Source organism: Cyrtonyx montezumae, unplaced genomic scaffold, assembly GCF_038088225.1.
Source record: "Cyrtonyx montezumae isolate F1298 unplaced genomic scaffold, pur_monq_1.0 scaffold_7, whole genome shotgun sequence".
NCBI classification, from domain to species: domain Eukaryota; kingdom Metazoa; phylum Chordata; class Aves; order Galliformes; family Odontophoridae; genus Cyrtonyx; species Cyrtonyx montezumae.
In genome coordinates this window covers 26,915,005-26,938,639 of record NW_027072078.1, presented here as the reverse complement: position 1 = coordinate 26,938,639, position 23,635 = coordinate 26,915,005, and the positions used below count along the sequence as shown (strand labels likewise).

Sequence of the window (23,635 nt, the reverse complement as noted above, 5' to 3'; positions counted from 1 at the left end):
ACTCACATGTTAATCCTCAAAAGTGAAACGAGAATCAGTTGGATCCCTAGAAACAGTGGTGTGCTGCTCTTCAGATAAAGTTTTCCTTTTGCCAGATGTGAGACATGCTGTCAAATGCTTGATGTTACCAGCAATCCAGCCCCAAATGGACAAGTACATGTCAGACCTGTGTTTTCCTGATTTTAGTTTTGTGTTTGAAACTTCACAGAAATTTCAGTGGCAAAATAAGCTAACAGGAGAACCAGAGACCACCCTAACAAATATGTAAGTCGTTAAGCAAAGCTAGGTATGGGGGAGTAAAAATCTGACTTCCTGTTATATGAAAGGATGTCTCATTCCCAAAAGCTACTAGTGTTTCTGCTATCCAAACATTTGTTTTGGCCAGAAAGGTACTGGGATCAGGAAGGCTTTGAGAATATCATCATCTGGGATTGACTTGCATTTACCAGGTTGCATGTGGCCCTGGAAAAATTTTAAGTCAGCAGACAAAGAGTGATTTATTGCAGCCCAAGGGAGTAGGACTAGATATGTCAGTGGAAGAAACAGCCAGTAACGGTCAGTAGGGATCAAGATATAAAACTTAATTCCAGGTTACACCATGAGTAGAAATAGTTTGGAAGCTCCAGGACACAATGGAATTAGTCTGATCCATCTTAAATGGTAATTGGAATGACTGTAGATATTCTGATAGTTAGAGAAGTTCTGTTTAAGAAATGTTGCATGGGGTCTGTCTGGTTAAATTAATTTCAGTCCACTGCTATTTATCTCCTTTTTTCACAAATGTGCAAACTCAGGAAAAACAAAGGGGACAAGAAGAACATAAAGTCTATGTATCAAACCCGTGCAAGCATGGACAGCCTAATGAGGAATTTAAGGATTACAGAAGATCAATTTCAGAACACAGTGAAATGAAGCTACACGATACTGAAGCTGCAGTCCTAATGCAGCCTGACTCTGCAGTTTAGATCCTTATCAGTGACTGTTAATACCTCTGTGGGTTCACTGTCTGTGAATTACCTATGGTTTGAATTAATTTGTCTGAAGCAAGACCAATCACTATTCTTCTGTAAACCCCATCAGATTTCTCAGAATTGTTCCATATAAATTAATAGATTCTTGGTAATGCAGCTTTGTATTATGCTCACCCTGGAGTTTACAAACCCATTTATTTAAAGTACTTCACTGAGATCAGTAAAATAAGATAAATGATCGTCTGTGATAAGTCCAGCTGGAATTAATGAAACAAATGGTGGTTGTGATGACAGAATCAGAGAGCAGTTGATATTGGAAGGGACCTCTGGGTCCATCTGGTCCAATCCCTTCTCATGTGGAGTCAACTGGTACAGGCTGCCCAGGACCATGGCCCGGTGACTTCTGCAGACCACCAAGGAGAAGTCACAACCTAACTGGGCAAGCTGTGCCAGTACTCAGTCACTCCCACAGAAGTGCTTCCTGATGGTCAGAAGGAAACTCTAATGTTCCAGAGGCCCCTGCCTCTTGTTCTATCCCTGGGCACCTCTGAAAAGAGCCTGGCTCTGTCATCTTTGCATCCTCCCTTCAGGCATTTATATGATATGATGAGAGCCCCCTGAGCCTCTCCAGGCTTAGAGAACAAAAAAGGGAATCCAAGATGACCATGGATATGGTCAATTAGGCACCCAATATCATTCCTGTAAGATTTTCTGAGGACAGAATATGGCTGTGTTCCATTATGATGCTGTGCTGTGTATTCAAATGGAGTTTCACTTTGTTCTGATCAGAACAATATGCTCCATAACCAGTACAGACCAAGAGGGAGACAACCTCAGCTTTGTACCTGTGCCATGCTAAAAATGAAAGGCGACAGTTGACAAAAGGCATTTGTCACTGGGCTAGGAGTTTCAGAATGAAAATACAAAATCAAGTGAATATTATCACAAAGATCTAAGGCATTGAAAAGGTCATAAACATAGCTAGGGAAGAGATCACAATGACTAATGTCATTCTTTACCTTCGCAGGCACTCTGAATTCCCCATATTCCTTCAGGAGTTCCTGAGTTTCTTCTGCTGATTCCCCTGTGGAGTTGTGAGTAGAGAGGTAATATTCACCTGTCTCTTGGATCCAGTCCAGGGCCTGTGAATGTCAAAAGGAAAAAGGAAAAGAAAAAATGCAAAACAAATAATATTTATATTTCAAGAACTAATCCTCCAAGAAAATAATCTGCCAAATAAAGGATATCAGAACAATGAGCCATAATATTGTGTGTAGTACAATGCTTTCTAGGAAGATATAAAAAGAACACAATTAAAGCAGATGGAAAGGACACAAAAGGTGATGTTTCCTAGGAGAAAAAGGAGCGTAGGGAATTCTATCTTCAGAAAGAAAAATCTGAAGAGAGAAAAGGCAGTGTTCTCATTCAATCAGAGCTCAGTAAAATATATTTGTTCTCATATTTATTTTCAAACAGATGTATACATCCCAAAATGAATATGCCCTGGCAAAAATACTGAGGTCTGTTGCTAAGCTTTGGAATTTTCTTCAGTTGTTTTAAGAATGTATATTTGCCATATATTAAAAAGGAATGACTTATAAATACAACTTGAGATTGCAACAGGAACCCCACAGAGGCATGACATGGATACAAGGCATATTTACACACTGCCAGCACAGAAAGGCAGTGGGGTTTTTACCTGCTTGGCACTGCGCTCAAAGACAACGTACTGCTGGCACTGATCTAACCTCCGCTTCTTCAGGGTCCAGAAGTGAAGCACACGGTTCTCCCTCTGTAGCAACTCACTCAGGATGGCTGTAGGGCAGAAGAAATGCATGATTAGCAGTTCTGTGGATGCATACAGAAATAAGCCATAAAAAAGCTGAACTTAACTCGCCCTGCCTGGACTGGGCTCCCAAGAACAGAGCCCCTGAGATCATATGCATTACAACAAGCATTGATTCAAACAAATTTAAAAAGTGATCATAAAAAGGTGGTATTGCAGGGTTACCTGGTATAGGAGGAGATGCTAGTGTGGCATCCACTAGAGGGGGCATAGGCTCACACAGTCGGAGCAGCAGCCACACACTATTTTGTATTGAAACAATAAGTCCAGCTCACAGTCCCTTACAGTGAGATATTACGAGCATTTACAGCACCTTGTAAATAATCTCTCTTTCTTGTAGCCCTCCCTGAGTATGCTGATCAGTTCTCTGTATAAATAGCTCAGGCCAAATAAAACTATTTTTGTTCTATATTGATGACTTAGCTCGAGACTCACCGTAAGTATTCTATTCAACAGTGCTTTTATTCTGAACTAAAGCGTCTACTTCAAAGATTTTCTGTGGATAGGCTCACTAAGCAAGAGAGTTACACATCTGGCTTACAAAAAGACTAATATACACACTGCTTTCTAAATATGTGAATAATTCCAAACAAGCTCAGTGAGGAATACTCAAGCTTACATCAAGAGCATAGACAAGGACTCGCCGAAGAAGTGTTAAAATAATTTTCCCACGATTTTCAGCTGTAGGGAATGAAAGTTCACAGCAACTACAAAAAATATTTGACACAGTAATAGGGGAAAAATGGACCAGAGTCAGAATAACACTGCAGGACTGGTATTAATAGAAAGGAAGAAAAATAATGCTTTCAGTAGCACCATTTTCATCTTCTGTATGGAACTAAGGTTCCCATCCCTCCCACATATTATAATGGCTGCACTGTTATTAACCTGTCTCTTCCTGCAGCTTGTAAGCCAGCCAATAATAATAATAAAATGCTTTAGTTCTGTGAATTTGCTTTGCTCACTCTTATCAGTACCTTACAGCATTGCTAGGCATAGATTAACAAATGTTGAATTAAGCAGAGAAGTGGAAACTCTTCAAACATCTCAGATGTATAGTTTGATTGTAAACAGTGCTCTTTTGACCAAAGGAAACTGTTCACAGATAGATGGTGTGATGTGGTAGGGCAATTTTGGGGATGAAATCCTATAGCCAAATAAGCTTGAGGGTCTTTGTTTTTTCTTCAGCGCTCAGAGGTAATGGGTTGCATCCAGACCTTGTGTTTGATATGTGCTTGTTTGTTTGCTCATTTTAAGTATTAATGCAAAACAGTGTCTGATCATCTCAGAGAAGCACCTGCATAATCACTGAATCATAAAATCATTAAAGTTGGAAAAGATCACTAAGATCATCCAGTCCAGCCATCATCCCATTCATGCCCATTGACCACATCCCTCAGTACCACAGCCACACAGCCCTTGAATGCCTCCAGGAACAGTGACTCCACCGCCTTCCTGGGCAACCTGTGCCAGTACCTCACCACTCTTTCTAAGAAGATATTTCCCTAGTATCCAACCTGAACCTCCCTTGTGCAACTTAAACCTGTTACCTCCCATGGGATAACAGGGGATGGTAAACCATCACTCTCACAGTCTCTCCTGACAAGAGAAGCCAGAGAAAGCCCATGTTTCAAAGCCCTTTCCTTTATTCCAGACCAACTTGGAACTTAGCAGAAGGAGAAGCAAAGAAAACCTCTAATGTTGTTATGCATCATTGCACCAACCTTTCACCTGCTGCTCAGGCCCCCGTGTATGGCTTGCAACTCCAGGCATGCTGACATTGTTCCTGTGGATGTACTTGAGAAATACCTCAGCGTTCCTTCGTGCCAGTGTGCAGGCCTAAGGAAAACAGCCCCCACCAATAAGGGTTAGTAGAGAGAAGCCAAGAAAGCAAAAGAGACTCAAGCTCTCTGCCTGTTTTGCAGGGAGATGTACTTCTCTTTCAAATGGGAAAAGAGGAGCTTCAGCTAAGAGTCAACAGATTCAGCTAAGAAACTTACAGCCTCACGAATGTATTAAAATACATGAGTCATTTCAGATTCAGCAGCTGATTTTATATCTTAAGGCAAATTAAAGACAATAATCAAGCACCTGGTTTTAAAGAGCAAGTGCCTCCATACATTTTCAAACTAACCAGATCTAACACCTCTCTCCAAAAGAGCATTCATTGCTTACAAAAGTGCAGTCTAAAGGAACTGTTTCTTAAGCCAGAGGAGTTTAATGTTGTGTATCAGTTTAGCGGAAGGTGTGAGGCTGCCTGTCAGTTGGCTTATCAGAGTGCTGGTTCTGCTGTTCTTACAAAGCTGCACCTGGAAGGCAGGAGAAAATCTGTCTCCAATCCAGTGCTGCCCTACAGATGGAGGACAGAATTTGAAATTCTGGATGATTTACATAATCCAGCACAAAAATCCTGTCATTTATAATGCAATGTTGAGAATAAATGCTTTGAACCAACATAATAAATAGCATCCTCCAAGTGCAATGCAAATATCACTAATTAGTCCTGATGACATGTCTCAGAGATAAACATTGATGATAATGCTTATCACCACTATTATAACAGTGTGAAATTAGGCTAGGGCTCAGACAGACAGCCAGTAACTGAACTGGAATTATGCCTCAGAGCTTCCTCTCAAACTCACCAACAGTGCTCTAAATTGACTACCTAATGGGGAGATTTTCTGATTTATTGTGGAACTAAGCTGAAACCTTGAGAAATGCCTCCTTCTGCTCCAGATGCTTGCTGATCAGAGGGATGACGTGGTCTATCTCAGCGGCTGGTCCAAGTTTATCTCGACCTCCACACCAGTCTTCATCACGTCTGTATTCTTGCTCCAGGCTCTCTAATACACTGCACACCTGAAGCATACCCAGAGCACAACAGTTCAGTTATCCACAATCCTAACAAGGAGAAACACAGTCAGTAAAAGTCTATGAACCAAAAAAATTTCAGACCTAAATATTTTAGACTACTGGCCATGTCATGGAGGGTAACAGGGTATGAAGCAGGCCCTGGACAGAATGATCTAGTAGTTATTCTTGCCCACAGTGATCTCTACTGTTTGGGATGTAATTCATCTGGTTTAGAGGTGATAAATCCTTCTGTTCCAAAGGAGAAAGGAGGGAAGAAGTTGAAGCAAGGCAGGGTTCAGTCTGGCCCCAGTGGATCATTCAGAAAACAATCCCTATTCCTGAAGGGTGTTTTAGGTCTGTTTAAATTCCACCAAGTCTAGGAACTTAGCACCCGCTTAAAGAAAAACACATGCTTAAATATTTTCCTGAAACAACTCCGAAGCTGGAACTAATTCTGTTCAGCTGCATGTTAGCTGCACCCTATACAGCTTTTGTGAAGACTTATGGATACCAGTAGACATTAAATCAGTGTCATAACCCAGGTGGATGCAGATGTTCCACTGCTCAGGGCTTACAAGAGGATCTTCTATCTTGGTAGAATAATGGGAACAAGGCAGATAAACAAGTGCAGTCTGAAAGCTGTTTGCTGCAGGCTTGGACGAGGCACTGCAGATCCTGAGAGCAACTCTCTGTGCCCAGTGCAAACACAGGAAAAACAGCACAAGTTCTCCAGCACATTCAGAACTTCTCTCTTTGCAGGCCGTCCCTATGCACTTCACTTTTGGAGTTAGTAAAGATCCAGTCAGTTATTGCTGGGTGTCCAGCTAACCATGTTCACCCTTTTCTTGCTCATTCCTGCAATCTTTATATGAACACAAGTTATAATTCAGAGGATCCCACATGCTTAAGAGCGTAGTTTGGAAGAGACTCTGGGATCACCCAATTCTCCCCACTATCACAGGCCATTTTCATATAACACCACACCTGAACACATAAAGATCCATGTTAAGACTGGGGAACTGTGATGAACTGATGCCTGCTGCCTGCTGCCAGGCACGTGACGATCTGAAATCAGCTTATTGCTTGGATGCAAACTAGCCCTCACCCCCAAACCCTTACTTGAGATCAAATGCCTCACATCATTTAGGCACAGAAAAGCAGTTCCATTTAATGTCTTGGTTCTCGAGAACTTCAGTATTCACTTCAGTAATAAAGAGAGAAATTGGACTATCTAACAGAGAGATCTTCATCATTTATAACAAAAGCATAGTGCTCTTAGGGAGGATGGGTGTGAAGAAGTTTGGTTGGTTGGGACAGTCTCTCTGGCCACTCTTCTAGCTGCATTTCTAGGCACGAAGAAAACTTAGGATCCAATGAATTACTACCATCCGGTCAGGGATCAGACTGCTAAGGGACACAGATCATGGAGCCTGAGAGAAAGCAGCAAGTTTATGGGCACTCAAGACTGAATGATCTTTGCCCCAACCATTTGCAGAACAGACACAACTCATCAATGAACTGGTGGGCACTGCAGTATGCTTATCTATGACTTGGAAATAGGAAGAGAGACCAAACTGATAAATCACTGGCTCTGCATATTTTGGCCAGCACATTTGACTGTCTAAAGCACTAATGAATCCCTTAATGGTTTTCATTTCTCACAATCTTCCAACAGCTATAATTCTTTTCAATCCTGAGTGCATCAGGGACTGTAAATCTATTTGAAACCCTTCACAGGGAAAGACATTCATTATAAGGAATGAATTAATTTTAAGCACCCTTAAAAATGCATTAAACAAATGACACCAAAAAGTGGCCCAAGGATATTTTCCAGCATTGATGTTAAGGAAAAATTATCTTGGTCCTCAATGACATATTTAGCTGTGTTAAAAAAACTTTCCAAATCTGTCTGTCTAATTGAGGAACAAACTGTGTGCTGATAACAATAGAAATTCTAATGAAAACCACTGCTGCTTTTCATAAAACCACAGGTTCCTGCAGTGTCCATGCTAACACAGTCTGCCCAGCTGCAGTAAATTATAATCAGCAAGGCTAGCTGAGTATCCATGCTACGACACTAATTCTCACTTCTGACTACAGTAAAGTTGCATTGGTTTATGCAACACATAAATAATCTTATCATATCAGCAGCCAATTGGAATGTGTTTTAGAGTTCATTGATGCCTGGAATGAAGTAAAGTTGAGTTGAGTCCGCATGCAATGGTTACTGCTGTAATTACCTGTACTGCAGATGGATTTAAGAGAAATCACTTCATATCTTGGCATCTTTTTTAGCATGGTGGTGTCTTACTACTAATGAAAAGAATGGCTGTTGCAGCTCACAAAATAACAAGTGATTAATGGCAAACAGTGCTCAAGGAAATGATGATTTACGTTCCCTAAAATGAACTCTGATGCCATGAGGACTTGAAACTGAAATGGTAGGACTTCAGAAATCCTTCTCTTTGGAAAGTGGATAAAAAAAATTAAATTAAAAAACAAACACCTTCAAAAAATATATGGCTTCCATATAGTTTCAATGAAAACTTCAAGATGAAAATTACTGTACACTTCAATTTGTCTTTTTGAAACATGATTTTGACCAGTTCAACCTTCAGTTTCCCTGTCTGGATGAGCACTGCTATGCCACTGGAGTAAATGTCATTTCAGCTCATTTTGCTAATGCTGTGATATCCCTGCCAGCAGAAGACGCTCTGCACTTAGGATCAGAGTAGAAAACACAAATCCACCACCACTGCCATGTGGGAGTGCACTCCTGTTGGTATTTGTTGGCTGGGGGTACCTGAGGACCACTCAGTTGACAGAAAGGTCCTAGACTTACTATGAGATAGGCACAGCTCTGCTCACCTGCTCAGAGGTTTTGTAGAAGGCCACTGAGGCATTGACCAACTTGAGTCTGTCCTCCATCTTCAGCATCAGCTGCTGCCAGTGCAGGGCCACCTTTTCAGCACATTCTCTGATGGCATCAGCATCGTAATGCCCAGCTTGCAGCAGCACTTCAGCTTTCTGCTGCACCTGCAGGGCACTCTGGTGCGTCTTCTGTAAGGAAGTGGCATGAAAGAGGGACTGTGCATGACGAGAGGAGAGAGAGGTTGTACAGATGTGCCAGATTTATGGTAGAAAGGTGAAGTGAGGTGTGAGCATGGAGATGTGAGAGAGTGAAACATTTTCGGTTATCTCCAGTTAACAGTAAAGTTCTGCTAAGCATTTTAGTATCAGTTATTCATGTACATTTGCAACGTTATTAAAGCTTGGCACAAGCAAGCACTGGCAGAGATGGGTTAGCTGCACTGGCCACCCAATGCCTCAAGGGCAACAGCCTGGGTTAGGATGGGAATCCTATCCCTTCAGACAGCACCAATGCAGGCAGTGACTGTGCTGAGCTCCCACCTCGCCTGTGCTCAGTGCTGGCTGCATCACACACAGGCTGCAGGCACAAAAGCAAACCCCAGTGAGCTGCCTAATTCTAGGCCTAATCACCCAGGTTTGACTGTTGCCAGGCAGTCTGCTGGCATGAGCAGCAAGACTTAGAAGCAGGACTGAGTGATCTGTCCCATTCCCCAGTGTGCATCAGCACCTCTCAGTTAACCAAATGGTGGTTTCAGCTTCCTTCATAGGTTGCCGAGGGGAAAATATCCTCCAGCCCTTCCTAGCCCCCAAGTAACTGCATTCAGGTTTAGTCCAGTATTTGATTTTAATCTTCTGAACAGAAGCATTGAAATCTCCCTAAGTCTCCTCTGTTCTGCATCTCAGTTGTAACTGCTGCTGACAAATTCTCATGTGATACATTTATGATCTAATCCTTGAACCTTGAAAGAAGCTTGAAATCATCTGGTAATACACTGGTGAATTATGCAGTGTAAGGAAGGCTATTAGCAAAAAAAAGGATTAATACTTGGCAGAAATATTTAGGGAGATGTTCAAGAACAACTGGTTAAATTTAATATCCAGCTGCTTTGCTGATGTTGGAGTCGTAATACTTGTTTTAAATAGACTTTAAAGGATTTTAACGGAAAATCAATTCCACATCTAGCATGCCTTTAGAGGACTGCCTGCCCTGTGTGCTTTGCTGATCACTTCCCCATATTGAGCTTTGAGCAGTTTAAATATTTAATCTGGTGTTTTCTCCTTTTGTAAACTTATTTTTGTGCTGTAGCTCACTTCTCCCTCTGTGATCTGCAATCCCCAGCAGACCCAAGCCCTTCCCCAGCAGCAGTAAACTATGATATTACAACTGGAGGGTGTATTGTCCCCCACCACTGCCTGGCAGTGGCTGCTGGGATGAGGTCAGCATGGCATGGTACCCATCTGCTCATACAGCACTGATAGGAAACCCCCTCCTTTTTCCCTTTGGAGCTGCTATAGCTGCTCCTTCCTGACTTTGAGTGGAGTTGGATAAAAGTGGGTACTTACTAGCTACATTATAATGTATATTGACTGTTTTGAAATTTATCAGTAGACATAAAGAATCTTTATTTTCTGGTCACCTCTTATCTCCACTGTGGGAATATTCATAGTTTTAAGTTTGGTTTAGTTTTGATTCAGTTTTTCAAACCACAGAAGGGATTTGCCAATCTATTCCTCACTTTGTAACAGAAAGATGGGGATGCATATATACCGTGCTAAGCAGAAGCAGTGTGCCCTCTCACAGTTAACTACAGCAAGCACACCTTGCAGATGTAGAGCATGTTCACAAAGGCCAAGTTATATAAAGTGCTAACCCAAACCATGAGCGCTATGGGCATGGTGATGATGGGTGGACAGTTGGACTAGATGACCTTACAGGTCTTTTCCAACCTGAATGATTCTGCAATTCACTTTAGCCCCTTGCTGAGGGGAGTTAAATCATTTTCCACTATTTTCTCATCCAAAGCAAGGCAGCTCAGAGAAGGTGCTGCTCCTCCTGCCATGTCCCTACACCATGAGTGAGACAATTGGTTTTCAAGGGCCAGTTTGAAGACGGCAAGCAGAGCCATGAGCTCAGCTCAGCACTTCCTAAGAACTGCCCTTCGTGCCTCATCCTTAAAGTGTTTGAGGATGGAGGAGTTTAAATGAACATCAAAAACAGTTGAATCAATCAACATCCAGAAACAAGAGCATTATCCACTATCGAAGATACTCATAAATGGAAACTCTAAAATGATTAGCAAATCTTGGATATGGAAAGAGAATGACTCCATGAACTTATCCTGCGTTCAGATCACTTTGTGAATTTTAATGTTAATACTTTTTGCCAAAGAAATTATCAGACAAATGTGTGAGTGTCATTTTCATGAATGGAGAGGCTACCTGATAGCAGAAAAAATACTGCAGATGATTTATTTCACTCTTAACCTCTGGTTGCATTATGATATAAATGCAAAGTCAATTTTCTGAAATTTTTATCCCTCCCCTCCCTCAAGCAAGTCACGACTGATCCCCAAGAGATAACCTTTTGCATGCTGTTCACCTGGGAAGAAGAAACCAAATTAATTTGCTCGTGTTACCTCTATGGCCAGCTGAAATTGCTCATGCTCTCGCTGGAGCTGCTCAGCCTCAGAGAGGGAGCTTGCATTGACGAGGCTTGCATTCAGCATTGATTCACCATTCCGGATCCAGCCAAGCACCTGTAAAGAAAGGATGTGCATAAGGGAAGGATGCTTCAGTACAAAGATTTCTGTTGTCACCTGTCAGACAATGCCTCAGACCAAGTAGCAAAAAGATGTTTTGCCCAACATTGTCTCAAGCTGAATCAGTGAGCAGAAATAAATCCCAGGATAAGGACTTAATGACAGAAACTGTTGGAGGGAAAGTTCTTACTGCAGAAGCTATTAATAAGGAACCAAGACTCCAAAAGTATTTACATGTGGATATTCAGATGGCAAAAAACACTCATCTTCAACATCTTATCATAAAAAATGACTACTCCTCTATGCAAATACTCCATAGCAAAGCCATAAAGCATAATCAAGGAAGCTTGAAATTAAACATTAAGATCTTTAAGGTCCCTTCCAACCTTAGGATATGATTGTATGGTATGATTCTATGATATTTTCAAATTTCTACACAGAGTTATGGACTTTGCTGGGTCATGCTGCAGCTCTCTTCTGCTCCACTTGTTTGTATTTCTTTCATGCAGAAGTCAGAGCTTGGGGAGTGAGGTGAAGATGCAGTTGGTTTTATCTAACACATACTTAAGATGCAGTTGGAGTTTCCACCTGCATTCAAGAGCTAGGAAAAAACTCCACGTCCTGCATTTTATATTTTGTCAAAGGGCTTTACTTCAGAGACATTCAGATTATCTGTACACATGAAATGCATGCTGTTTTGACTAAAGAATCACATTCCAAATGCATGTAATTAATCTATCAAGCTTGTATTTATCCATTTATTTAAACAGCAGCATTTTCTGATATTTTAAGACGTGCTTATGAAAAATTAGTATCCAGAGTGCACATGCAAGATCTTCGCTGTGTTGGCTCAAAGCCTATTTTCTACCTGTGTAGGTGTCAAATTATTCCAATGAAGCCAGCAAGTTGCTGAATTCAATTCACAGACGCACAAGAAATCCTGACTGCCCATGCACTGCCCTAAATTTAGCTTGTGATTTACAAAGCTCCAAAATCGACTTTGCTGCAATATTCTACATAGTAATTTCCCTTTTGTGCCATCATTTTCACTGACTGACCCATTAAATTGTCTGTAAGAAATAGGGATTTTCTGTTTTGGTTTTTATCCCTACATCATGCATCACCCTACTCAGTTCCCTGTGGGGCAGGAAAATGAGTTTTCCCTCGGAGAAATAAAGAGGAACCATCAACACGTGTAGCTGACCCTGATTTGTAGGAAATTACATCTGCTCACTACAACAGTGTGGAAGATTTCATTTGTCAGCTTTCTTTCTTTCATCAGCAGGTATTATTGTTCCTGTGGGAAATGCAAGAAAGATTTAGAGGAAAAGAAAACGGGTTATCATATGGCAATCTTTCTTGGCTGGCAGTTTGTATACTTCATCAGACAAGAAAGCTACATTAATGGCTACTTCATGGCACCAAAAGCTAAAGTTAAAAAAGATGGCTATATCTGGGAAAGACTTGAGGTGAGTATGTCATAAAGCAATGCATCATTTCACGTTTGATATATTGTGTTACATCGTGGCTAGGGCCACTTAAGCTGTAGAAAATACCAAGTCTGCATGTTAAAAATGAAGTAAATTAATCCATTTTATTTTTTGCCCCCAAATAATACAGTCAGGGTATGCTAGGGCCCCCTGGGCAACAGCTTTCATTTGGGTGGACATTTTCACATCCTGCTGAATCCTCCAGTTTCCAGGAACTTTTTGATATATTAAATTGGGGAGAAGCGAGTTTTCCTTCCTGCCTTCTGCCATCCTTTGGGCACACCCACCTGGAAACAAATCTAATGCCAAAAGAATAACAATGGATAGATAAAAGGCACATGAAAAGATTTCCAAATACACTTGTAAAAAACAACCTGGAGAATAAGAGTAGTGTGATACTGTGACAGTATCTGGGATTACATTGTGTGATGTTCAACAAAGAAAAGAAAAAAAACAACCAAAGATGAAAAGTGAGGGGCTTTGGAAGCCAAATAGCTGCAAGCACAGCACTAGAGAGCTAGTTTTTGAAACTGATCTCCACAACTTCATTATACTATTACTTTTATTTAAGACATCCAAGCTCTGTAGTTTCTGTCAGAAATGAGTAGGATCCAAGTGAGGGGAAATCAGTCTTGGGATGAATCTTTCTTAATAATGAGTTTGTGAATCACTGGTCTATACTACTTCCACGCTATAGCAGTTCACAGAACATCTCACTCTGTACTGTTCTTCTTTTACAGCCCCAGACTTCAACTCATTGTCCAGGCATTCAAACCTTGGGTGCCTATGATTTAAAGCAGAAACCCTCCTAAATGAAACTTAAATAGATAGAGACAGTTAAAAGACTTTGTATTTCCACGAGTCATTATATCAAAATGCAAACACATGTACACTTAACAGCCTTGACCGATTTTACTGTGTCAGCAGAATGTAAGCACAGCTACAGTAGGTGTCTGGTGGCAACCAAATCTCAGATGATTTGCAAGAGTGAGTGCAATTTGGTAATGAGATCACCCATCATCTCAGATGCAATAAAATGAAAGTGAAGGAAATTTGGACCAGACTGGAGATGAATTGCAAGCCAAAATCAATATATTTCCCAATTTTACTAAATGGTTGGGAATATGACTCATCTCCAGGAAACCAAATAGATAGAGCACAGATATATTTTACCTTGGCTCTTTTTAAGGGAAACCATAGCTGCGGTAATTTATAGGTTAATAAACAAAGGAGTCCTTATTACTCAGCTGAACAAATACAATGATTCTTCACAATTGGCTTGCTGAAAGGTCACACAGAAATAAAAGTTCTGATGGTCCCAAGCTATGTTAAGAAAATACTAATTCAAGGCAGCTGTTTGTTCTCTCACAGCATTAGATATTTCAATCCTAAAACCATTTCCTTTGGTTAGATTTTGGTTTGCAGCATAGGAAAGCTCAGAAGACAGATATTTGATAGCAAGGCAAGTAACATGGGGAACAGAGAGTGCTGCATTGCATTGCATAGCAACGTGAGCATCACAGAGCTGACTGACCCTTGTGTCATCCTGGTCAATGGGGTTAGTGGGATGCGGTCAGCTACATGTATTGCTCCTCTCTACATTCTGTCTAAAGTTCAAAGGGCTCTACACAGTCACAGATCTACTGCACAGAACTCTAAGCTGAGCTACTGAAGTAGTGTCCAAGAAACTTTGGGAACCCTTGGAAAAAAGTGATTCTCAGCACATTATCGTTGTGATTATGAATAACATGGAGGAGCTCTTTTTCAGAAGAAAGCTGCACTCTGTAGATCTGTGAAGCATTATGAGGGGAGTCTCTAGAATTATCAGAAACACAAATCAACCACATTTTCAAAATCAAAATTCAGGAGAGTCTTGTGCAAGTTCCATTTTTGGTTGCAAAATATTAAATCAAAGTGAACTATGAAAGTAAATGTGTGCACCGATGTTGGTGCTCCCAGCTAAAAAGCTTGGAAGCTGTCTAGGAGAGGAGGATGTTTTGCCAGCAATGATAGAAACAATCCAGATAAAGCATCCCTCAACAATTCATTTTTGAAGAAGGACTAACTGCGATCGCCGTTAGGGAGCACTCAGTATATTCCTTATCTTTTCCCACCCATTTCTACTGGTGAAATGGAAACCTGAATATACCAGGTGTCTGGAAAAATCTTCCAGATTTTTCTAATGAAACTAAGATCATATTACAATCCAGACATAAGCACTACACTGAAGCATAAAGTCACCTCTGAAGCAGGAAATGTAGTGTAATACTGAAACGTGAGGCACTCAGTTAAAATATCAAGGGAAACACAGGAAGCAGAACATGACTACCATCAATAGAATGAAATCAGGAAGAAAGGGAATCTTACAGCACTAAGATGGTTAAAAAAATACTAGGACAGAGACCTCAGATAGAAGCTTTTATCTCTCCCAGACAATGTTAAAGATTCCTTAAGGCCAACAGATATGTAGCAATAAACAAAAAGGTGAAACTACTGTAATTCTTTGCTTTGAAGTTACTGCTCAGTTATCCTCTGTTCTGGGCCAATTCTCCACACAAATTTCAGCCTGGATCCCAGGTCAAGTCATTTATTTCCAGAACACAGTTTGAGACATTCTCCAGTTGGGAAGCTAAGGGGTCTGCTCTGTACAGAATTCCTATAATTGCTCACAGAGCCACACATACTCACACTACGTGGAACAGCCCTTCCTTATTTGTAAAGGATCATGCTGTAATTTGTCAGCAAATCAAGTACTGCTAAGGAAAGAGGGATTAAGATCATCCACCTAAAGCTATGTGATTTGGCAGATACTGTTTTATCATGTACTGCAATGACTGAAAACCCATTTAAGAACCCAAAGCACAGTTAAAAGCACTCACCTGCTTGACCTCAGCCTGTAGGTGCCGGAGCTGTAGGCACTGCTCTAACCTCTTGTGAGTTTGGTCAGCATTAAGCTCCAGCTCATGCTGTTTCTCATGAAGGAATTCCAGCAGCTCTTGAACCTGTGTTGCAAGATCAATATCCTTTTCACAGATCAGCTCAATGCCTACAATAGAACAACACACACAGAGAGATCATTGCACTTATTTGCAATTCTATTCATTGTACAAACCAAAATGATTTCCCACCTAAAACACTGATTTGTTGCACTGCTTGCAAATCTCTCAGTAACACTTTCCTCAGTGAGCTCACTCCCAGGGAGTTTTTTGGCTTGTCCAGTTTCCCATTCTGTACCATTATATTTTCTTACAAAGTAGTGTTTTTCTTGTGATAATTGCTCATCTCACTCATCAGAATCTGAATAGTAGAACATGATTCACCATAGCCTTGCCCAAACATCAAATTTAATTTAAAAATGCAGAAACAACCTCCCTTCTTCCATTAAACCATTAACTTACACTTCACAAATACAAATTGAAAAGAGGAAAAAAGAAGTGGAAGAAAACAGAAAAGTGAAATTAAATAAATTCTAATTGCCAGATACAATGCCATGATTGCGTGGAACTCCACAGAGCAAACATCTCCATCTAGGCACTTAGGGGCATCATTAGCAACAATTAGCAACATCCTATAGTTCATTCAGAATTACTCCACAAAGTGACATCAATCCATTCCTCATATACCAGAGAGAAAAGGTGGTTCAGTAACAGACTTCCTACTCTTTGTATTTTGCATGAAAAAGATGAACACCTGCATGACCTGGTCTGAATTTCATAGCTGAACCTGATTTGATCAGGCGGTTGTAACAGAGACCTCCTGAGGTCCCCTCCCATCTCCTGAATTTTCCTATGGCCCTGTGGGTCTTGTGTGCAATGATTACATGAAACACAATGCAGACCATCACATCTTCCTTCTTTATCACAAGAGTATGATAACATTGTTGGGTACATTACAAGTATAATTGTGAAAGCTTGGCCTGGAGGAGTTATGATGCCATCCTGTCTTACTGTAATCCCTGTAATTATAAACTAATAAAGACCTGACTCTTCCCTTATTGAGGTCAACTGGAATTTTGCCATTGGCCTCAATACGGAGAGAATCAGCGACCTAATATGAAAATAATCAGATTGCAGTAATGCTGAAAAAACACCACGCTTTTATCCATTTGAATTCATGGAATAATAGGACATTAAACAAGAATTGTGCTACTTAGAAGCTGCTGTACAGAAGGCAGGACATTGTTTTTATACCAGATTTAGAAAGATGCCTTTTCTTCCCCCTTCATCCTCAGAGGATTCCATTCTCCTTCACAACAGTATCCACAGAGGACGGTACACAAAATAAATATGACCTTATGATTGACCCTATCCTCTTTTTCCTGATTTCTGGTTTTATCAGAAAAAAGGCACACAGGAATGCAAGCAATTGGCTTATTCCGTTTCCGAGCCAAAACCAAACAGTTTCTTCATTACCAAATAAAGTGGAATGGCCTCTGGCTTCCCATTTAAGATCTGGAAATCTAATATACACTTCCATTCTTAGGAGTGAAGTTTCTTTCAAAAGCCAGACACCAAGCATTGTTACTACAATTAGCTTGCATATGGTTCTGTATCCTCAGGACATGACTAGCTTCCTGTATGCTTGACTTCACCACACCTTTCTGATATTAAAAGCACAGTTTTCCTTCATGCATACTCAGCTGGTCTGGTTTTGATTGTGCTAACTCATCAGCAGCAACCAGCGAGCTGCCTGGGATGCTATCCAAGGGCAGCCTGCACTCCCCATGATGAATGGTCTGCCCTTTCGTGCTTGTCATGTGTCACACAGATTTATTCTGCAATGCCAGTGCACGCAGTGAGAGCACTTATTCTTCTCAAAGATTGGTTTGCAAATTGGAAACCTTTGCTTTCAGAATAATTTCATACATAAAATCTTTACATTAACTTTTGATGGACAGGAAAGCACAGACGACTTTTTGATAAACGGAACTTGGCTACCATTCTTTTTTTTTTTAAATAATGCCTTGGACCATGCAGCAGATATCAGTGAAGGATAACAAATTGAAAATATTAAAAAAAATAATTACAAAGAAGAGCACCCACATTGGCCAACATCCTGCAAGACACACACTAATTACTGCTGAGCTATTTGCAATATGAGATACTCTTCAGCGTTAAGGAAGAGGTATTGCTCTCTGATCTGTACAAAGCCCTTTTGGAGCTGCTTTGAAGCAGCTCATAGGATGAACTGTTACAAGCCTGGAACACAACAGTGCAGCATCCTCTTCTTGCAGTATTTATTTTCTGTTCTGTAAGTGCCATCACAAGAAAATGAAACAGAATTCTGTTTCGCTTTTAAGCAATGCAGTGCTAGGAAATGACACAATTAATCAGCAACTAGAATCAGAGAATATCTCAAGTTGGATGGGACCCATACAGATCAAATGAGTTCAAGAGTGTAACTACTTTCAGTACCTAGAATACGAACAACTGAGGGATGTACCACTGATGTGGATGTGTCATCACTGCAGCTTGGGTCAAGGTGTTAAATCACTGTTGAATCGTGGTCCTAAACTCTGAAAAATGCCCAGACTGCCTCTTTTGGAAACATCAGATCACTTTAAATGTATCAAGCTGGACATTCAGCAATTATGGAGAACACACTTTTGCCCACAGATCCCCTTTGATAGGGGTATCCTTTAATATCACTACTAGAGCTGCAATCAGCCTGGAAAAAGAGCATATAGTTCCATTGGAATGAAAAGTAATGGGTCACTTAGAAGTCGGTCTTCTTGGTAACACTGTTACAACATTCCCTTAACACAAACTCCTTACCCAAATTACACTGATGCTAGTAAGACATGAACACAATTTGAAAGTACTACAAAATTACAGAAGATGTCACATGACTCCCAGATCTTACATGGTCCCAAACAAAACCAAACATTTATTTGAAGAGTAATTATTCTTATGATGAAAATGGGTTAATCCAAAGCAGGATCACCCACACATGCTGCACTAGTGGAAGGAATCACAGAATCTAACTCTGTGCTTAATGGCATTTTGGAAATTGTGGATTTGCAGAGATGCAGTGTGTACACGGATACCCTGAATATCTGCACACAGTCTGACATGTGCATTACAGGACAATTGGATATACTGCAGCCAACACACAGTATTCACATGGACTTCCAGACACTCCACAGCTTGCTAAGAATCAAGTCTGCTCCAAGTCTGCATCACACATGCAAAGAAACATGGGCAGGTGTCTATAACCTTCTTCTACCTGCGCAAGATTTCCAAATGAAAAAGGTATTATGCATGGAAAAACCTGAATGTAATTCTATCTGACAGACCTGCTGGTTTAAGGACCTGCAAGACAAACTCCAGAATGATCAAAATTGAATCAGGTTCCTGCATGACATGTTAAAAATAGTAAAGCTGAAAGAGAGCTATGGGGAAAGAAAGAAACCCTGGGGGGCAATTAAGAGTGGATAGTTAGGTGGGATGTCCCTGAAAAAACCTTTTTTCTGCTTTTATCTTCTCTGGCTGTAGTTGAATTTTGATGGTAGCAGTGGTGACACCGTACAATGGGAAGCAGCAATAGTGGTTGATTGCCCAGAACCCCTGCAAGTTTGCAGTTCTGGCAGTAAGAACAATCATCTCTTATGCACTGAATGACTGTGATATAGGACTCAGTAAGAGGGAGTAAAACTAAATGAATTTTTTATGGACTATAGCTATCCTTTATTAAAATAAGAAACAGTAGGCTCCCAAGAGAAATCTCTCCCCCTTATTTTGCCATTCTCCCAGCATTTAGCATTCTGTGCATGGCAGATGTGACCATTACCTTTGATTAACTAGAGTTACTCTGCATCCCTATGAGGCTTCCATTTCCTTGCCTTTGGGAGCAATGGATTTTTATTGGGTAGGCTTTATAGAAAGAGATCTCAGATTATCTTATGAAAACATTCTAAAAATCACTTCATTTAGTTGCTGATCTTTTGTCTGTAATCCAAAAGAAATTTTTTCTAACTTCTTGATAAACACAGAATTACTAAGTTTTGTTGTTGTTTTTTTTCCCTAAAGAGCAGTCTCTGAGACTTCTGACTCAGGATATACTCTTTTCCTCCCATGGGTTACTACTCACATTAGGATGCTTCCAGGATGTAGCAACAGTGCATAGTAACTGAGGTATTAGGACCAATTCACTACCCTGGAAAGCAAGGGAGCTGAAGCACAGGACCAGACACAGTGTGGGCAGATCTCATACCAGCTCACACACATGGTTCACACAACACACCCACTTGTCTGGTTCACAATGCATTCTCATAGCAATCCTTCAGCCTCTCTTGTACAGATTGCCAATCAGGATGAATACTGCCAATTTGTTATTTTTTAATTTTTTTTTAAAGCTGAGTGCCTAGGGGTAAAATGTTTGCCAAGGAATAAAACCATAAAATCTTATTCTTTATTTTTTGTTTTTTGAAAGTGCATGCAAGGAGAGAAAGGACAGAATTACTCTTGCTTTGCACTTCTTTTTCCAGATGTTTAAGAAAGTTAAAACACTTTGCAAATAACTTTTACTTCTGGACTTCACGAAGTGATTAATCTGAATTATGATACTCTTTTTCCAAGCACAAAATGCAAGGATACAAAAATCCTGATTCATAGGATGCCTTAGAAATAGGATCCTACTGCTTAGAAGGGTAGATGAACCAGACTCCCTGTCAACGTGAATCAAGTCTGTCACTTAAGAGCACATGCCAAAGACTTTTTGCATCCAAGTGGCTATCTTTAACTTTCAAATGCACGTTGAAAAGGAAAATTCCAGTATGCTTTATCATGTTCCCTTTTTACACACAAAATAATTCCAATTATTGCTGGCTGGAAACAGGAATATGGTTTCATGATAAATTTCAAGGCTTTCATGTCTAGATTCTCTCCCATAGTGCTTTTGGTTAACAAGTTTCTCTCTCCCTCCACCTCTTTCTCTTCCTTGCCATCTATATAAGAATGGATCACAAACTCCGCTGGTTTGCAGCTGCATAAAACTTTCTGAATGAAACTTAAAATTCAGCTTTACTTCCATACTGAATTTCCATTTTAAAGAAACAGTGATTTCTGATGTATGATCCTGAATCAAATAATCTAATAATCAAATCAAATAATCCAAACTTATGGAGCAGTTCTGGCTGTGGAGAAGGGCTATAGAACAGACTGAATGATGTTAAAAGTTGATGTACTTTGTATGTACTGGAGTAGTATTGAAATGTGTTTTTGTTCTTGGTGGTGTTTTCTTCCCTTTTGTTTTGTTCCCTCTCATATAAAATAGAGAACAAATTGTTCCACTCACCTGAAGCCTGGACCTCCATGATGTACTGGTGTAAATCTTGCCCTTGCTGGATGACTTCAAAAGTCATGTTGTTCATGGCCAACTTCCTCTCAGTGTGACGCTGCAAACGTTGCTCAGCCAGAGTAAGGTCCTCAGTATTGAAATCATTCATTTGTCTCAGCAGATCCTCATTCCAGGCATCTAACTCTGCTGTAACCTTCATGAGCAGAAGATAGACATCATATTCATCATATTCAAGACCAAAGAAAAAAATCACATTCAAACCATGCACTAATAATGGAAGCACTTCACATTGTGACGGTGATCCAGAAACCCCTGAATGTCAATATTCTGGATTCTGCCCACTAATGGTTACAGTCCTCATTTTGCCTAGCCAAGGATCCATGAAAAGATTATCAGTCCAACATAAAACATGACAAAATCTTTTTCCCTTGCACAGACAACAGGACACTGTAAAGGAAGACACACTGTATTCGTATGGATGGTGGATAAATGCTTCTGAATAAATTCAAATTTAAATGAAGAAACAGTAGTGACAGAATTGCAAAAATACTGTGAAACCTGTGTCCCCATAATCTCAAAATGGGCAGGATCTTTCTTAAAACATTCTGCATGTTACATACTGCAGATGGAAATATTTATAATTGAAGATATTTATTCCATTTTTTTCTCCATAGAATTTAAATTATAAGCTGCTTCTATTAAGCTCTAAAACACAGATGACTAATACATTTGCAGAATTATTATTGACCTAATACACTGTGAACAGTATCTACCTGTTGTTCACATCATGAGACCTAAAATTTTATTATGAAATTGGTGAGTTAATCCCCACAGTATTCCTATGTTGTGCTTTCAAGGATTTGAAGTTTTTTTAAGGGTCTTTCTGTTAGACAGAGTAGGAATAGGCCCCATATAAATTTGTTTTGTAGATCTCAAAAATTTCACACTGGGGAATGAATATAAATAACAGACATTTACAGATGGGCAAAGCACAGCACAAAAACATCACTCTCAAGGGCTGGGTGAATCACCAGGAGCATCACAAAGGGGAACTAGCTCTTGATGAAGATCTATATTACCCACCAATAACTCATGGCAACATGCAAAATATTCTGCAGCTTTCCCTACACCCTAATACAAACAGGCAGTCTGATGATTCTAACAGTCCATATACTTCTGTGTTTTACATTTTAAGCCACAGTTACCCAACCAATAGCAAAGTCCTGCTCTGGTTTTGCCTATTCAATTAACACAATTAACCTGCTCAAACAGTCCAGTCTTCTTCATACCAGAATCTGCTATTGCAGACAAAAAGGAAAGTGCTGGTGGCAACAAACCAAGACAAGGGAAGTGGAAAATAAATCATATATGCCTGAATTCTGATTCATAGGTCAATTTGTCAAAGCTAGATGGAGGAGAGCTAAACCCAGATATTTAGATTCACTCTTTGGCATGTTACAATACAGTGAGAGGTTTTCTGTTTCTCATAAAAGAGCTCTTGAGTGCCCGTGTGCAGTGAGATGTTTCGTTTCCTCATAGACAAGGTTCAATGTTTTCCATTTGGTTTTCTTTTCCAGAAAACATAACAATAAATCCAGTGCAGGCACTGGAAGGGAACCCAGAAGGACCAGCTCTCAGCCCCTCTTATTAGGATGAATGGAAGAGCACAGCTTTGCATTAGAAGGGGAAATATAAGCTCAGGTTTTCAGTTCTTTTTTGAGAGAATCAAAAAAGCATATTTACTGAACCAAGAACCTGGGATCTCAGCTGCAGGGTGAAAGGCAGAGTATGAACGCCCGGAGGAGACTCTATTCAGCTACTTCCCATCACCCATTCCACTCCATAAACTTTAAATAATAACCATCTCTACAGTCCCTTTGGCCCCATTCCTGACTCCAACAGCCTCTGACTCATTTACACGCTATAACTGGAGTCCCTGAACTGTGGGAGCTTCTTGTCAGATTTAACAGCTGTGGAGAAATGGTTGGAGTAGATGCTGGAGAACAGTTTTACTTAATGTATTTATGTTAGATACTTGATTAATTGTGAACTGAAAGACAGAATCACAGAATGGCTTGGGTTGGAATGGACCTCAAAAATCATGCAGTTCGAACCCCCCATGGGCAGGGCTGCCAACCACTAAATCAGGAACTAGAGCAAGTAGTCCACAGCTCCATCTGACTGAGGTGGCCTTCATCTTGTTTCAAACTAAAAAGTGCAGTGAATTTAGACTAAGTACAGGTTCCTACAATCATAGCAGTAACACACTTCTGTGCAAAGCCTCTTCCACTTTGTAGTATTTAATACAAAGACAAAGCCTATAAGTAATTCAAAGGATTTTTTTTTAATTGAGTGAGCCGTTAAAAATTTGAATTCAGTACATTGACTGTCAGGCTACAAGACAACAATTTGAAATTATGCGGGGATTTGCAATTTCCCAGTTCCTTATAAACATTCCCATGAATGTTGACTCAAGAAAATGTCTAAAAGCATTTGTAAGTATAGAAACATAGAATCACTAAGGTTGAAAAAGATCTTAGAGATCAT

At 40.2% G+C, this 23,635-nt stretch overlaps 1 protein-coding gene across 3 annotated transcripts in view; it reads right to left on the bottom strand.

The window, feature by feature from the left end:
* Positions 1-23,635, bottom strand: part of KALRN (kalirin RhoGEF kinase) — a 425,990-nt gene that overhangs the window by 106,207 nt on the left and 296,148 nt on the right. For all 3 annotated transcript variants that reach the window (XM_065750707.1, XM_065750704.1, XM_065750705.1), the window contains 8 exons: positions 21,086-21,281; positions 15,670-15,836; positions 11,178-11,297; positions 8,539-8,757; positions 5,527-5,676; positions 4,542-4,656; positions 2,671-2,786; positions 1,991-2,113 (listed from right to left, as the gene is read on the bottom strand). In XM_065750707.1, coding sequence (XP_065606779.1) covers positions 1,991-2,113; positions 2,671-2,786; positions 4,542-4,656; positions 5,527-5,676; positions 8,539-8,757; positions 11,178-11,297; positions 15,670-15,836; positions 21,086-21,281 — 1,206 coding nt within the window. The remainder of the gene's footprint in view (positions 1-1,990; positions 2,114-2,670; positions 2,787-4,541; positions 4,657-5,526; positions 5,677-8,538; positions 8,758-11,177; positions 11,298-15,669; positions 15,837-21,085; positions 21,282-23,635) is intronic.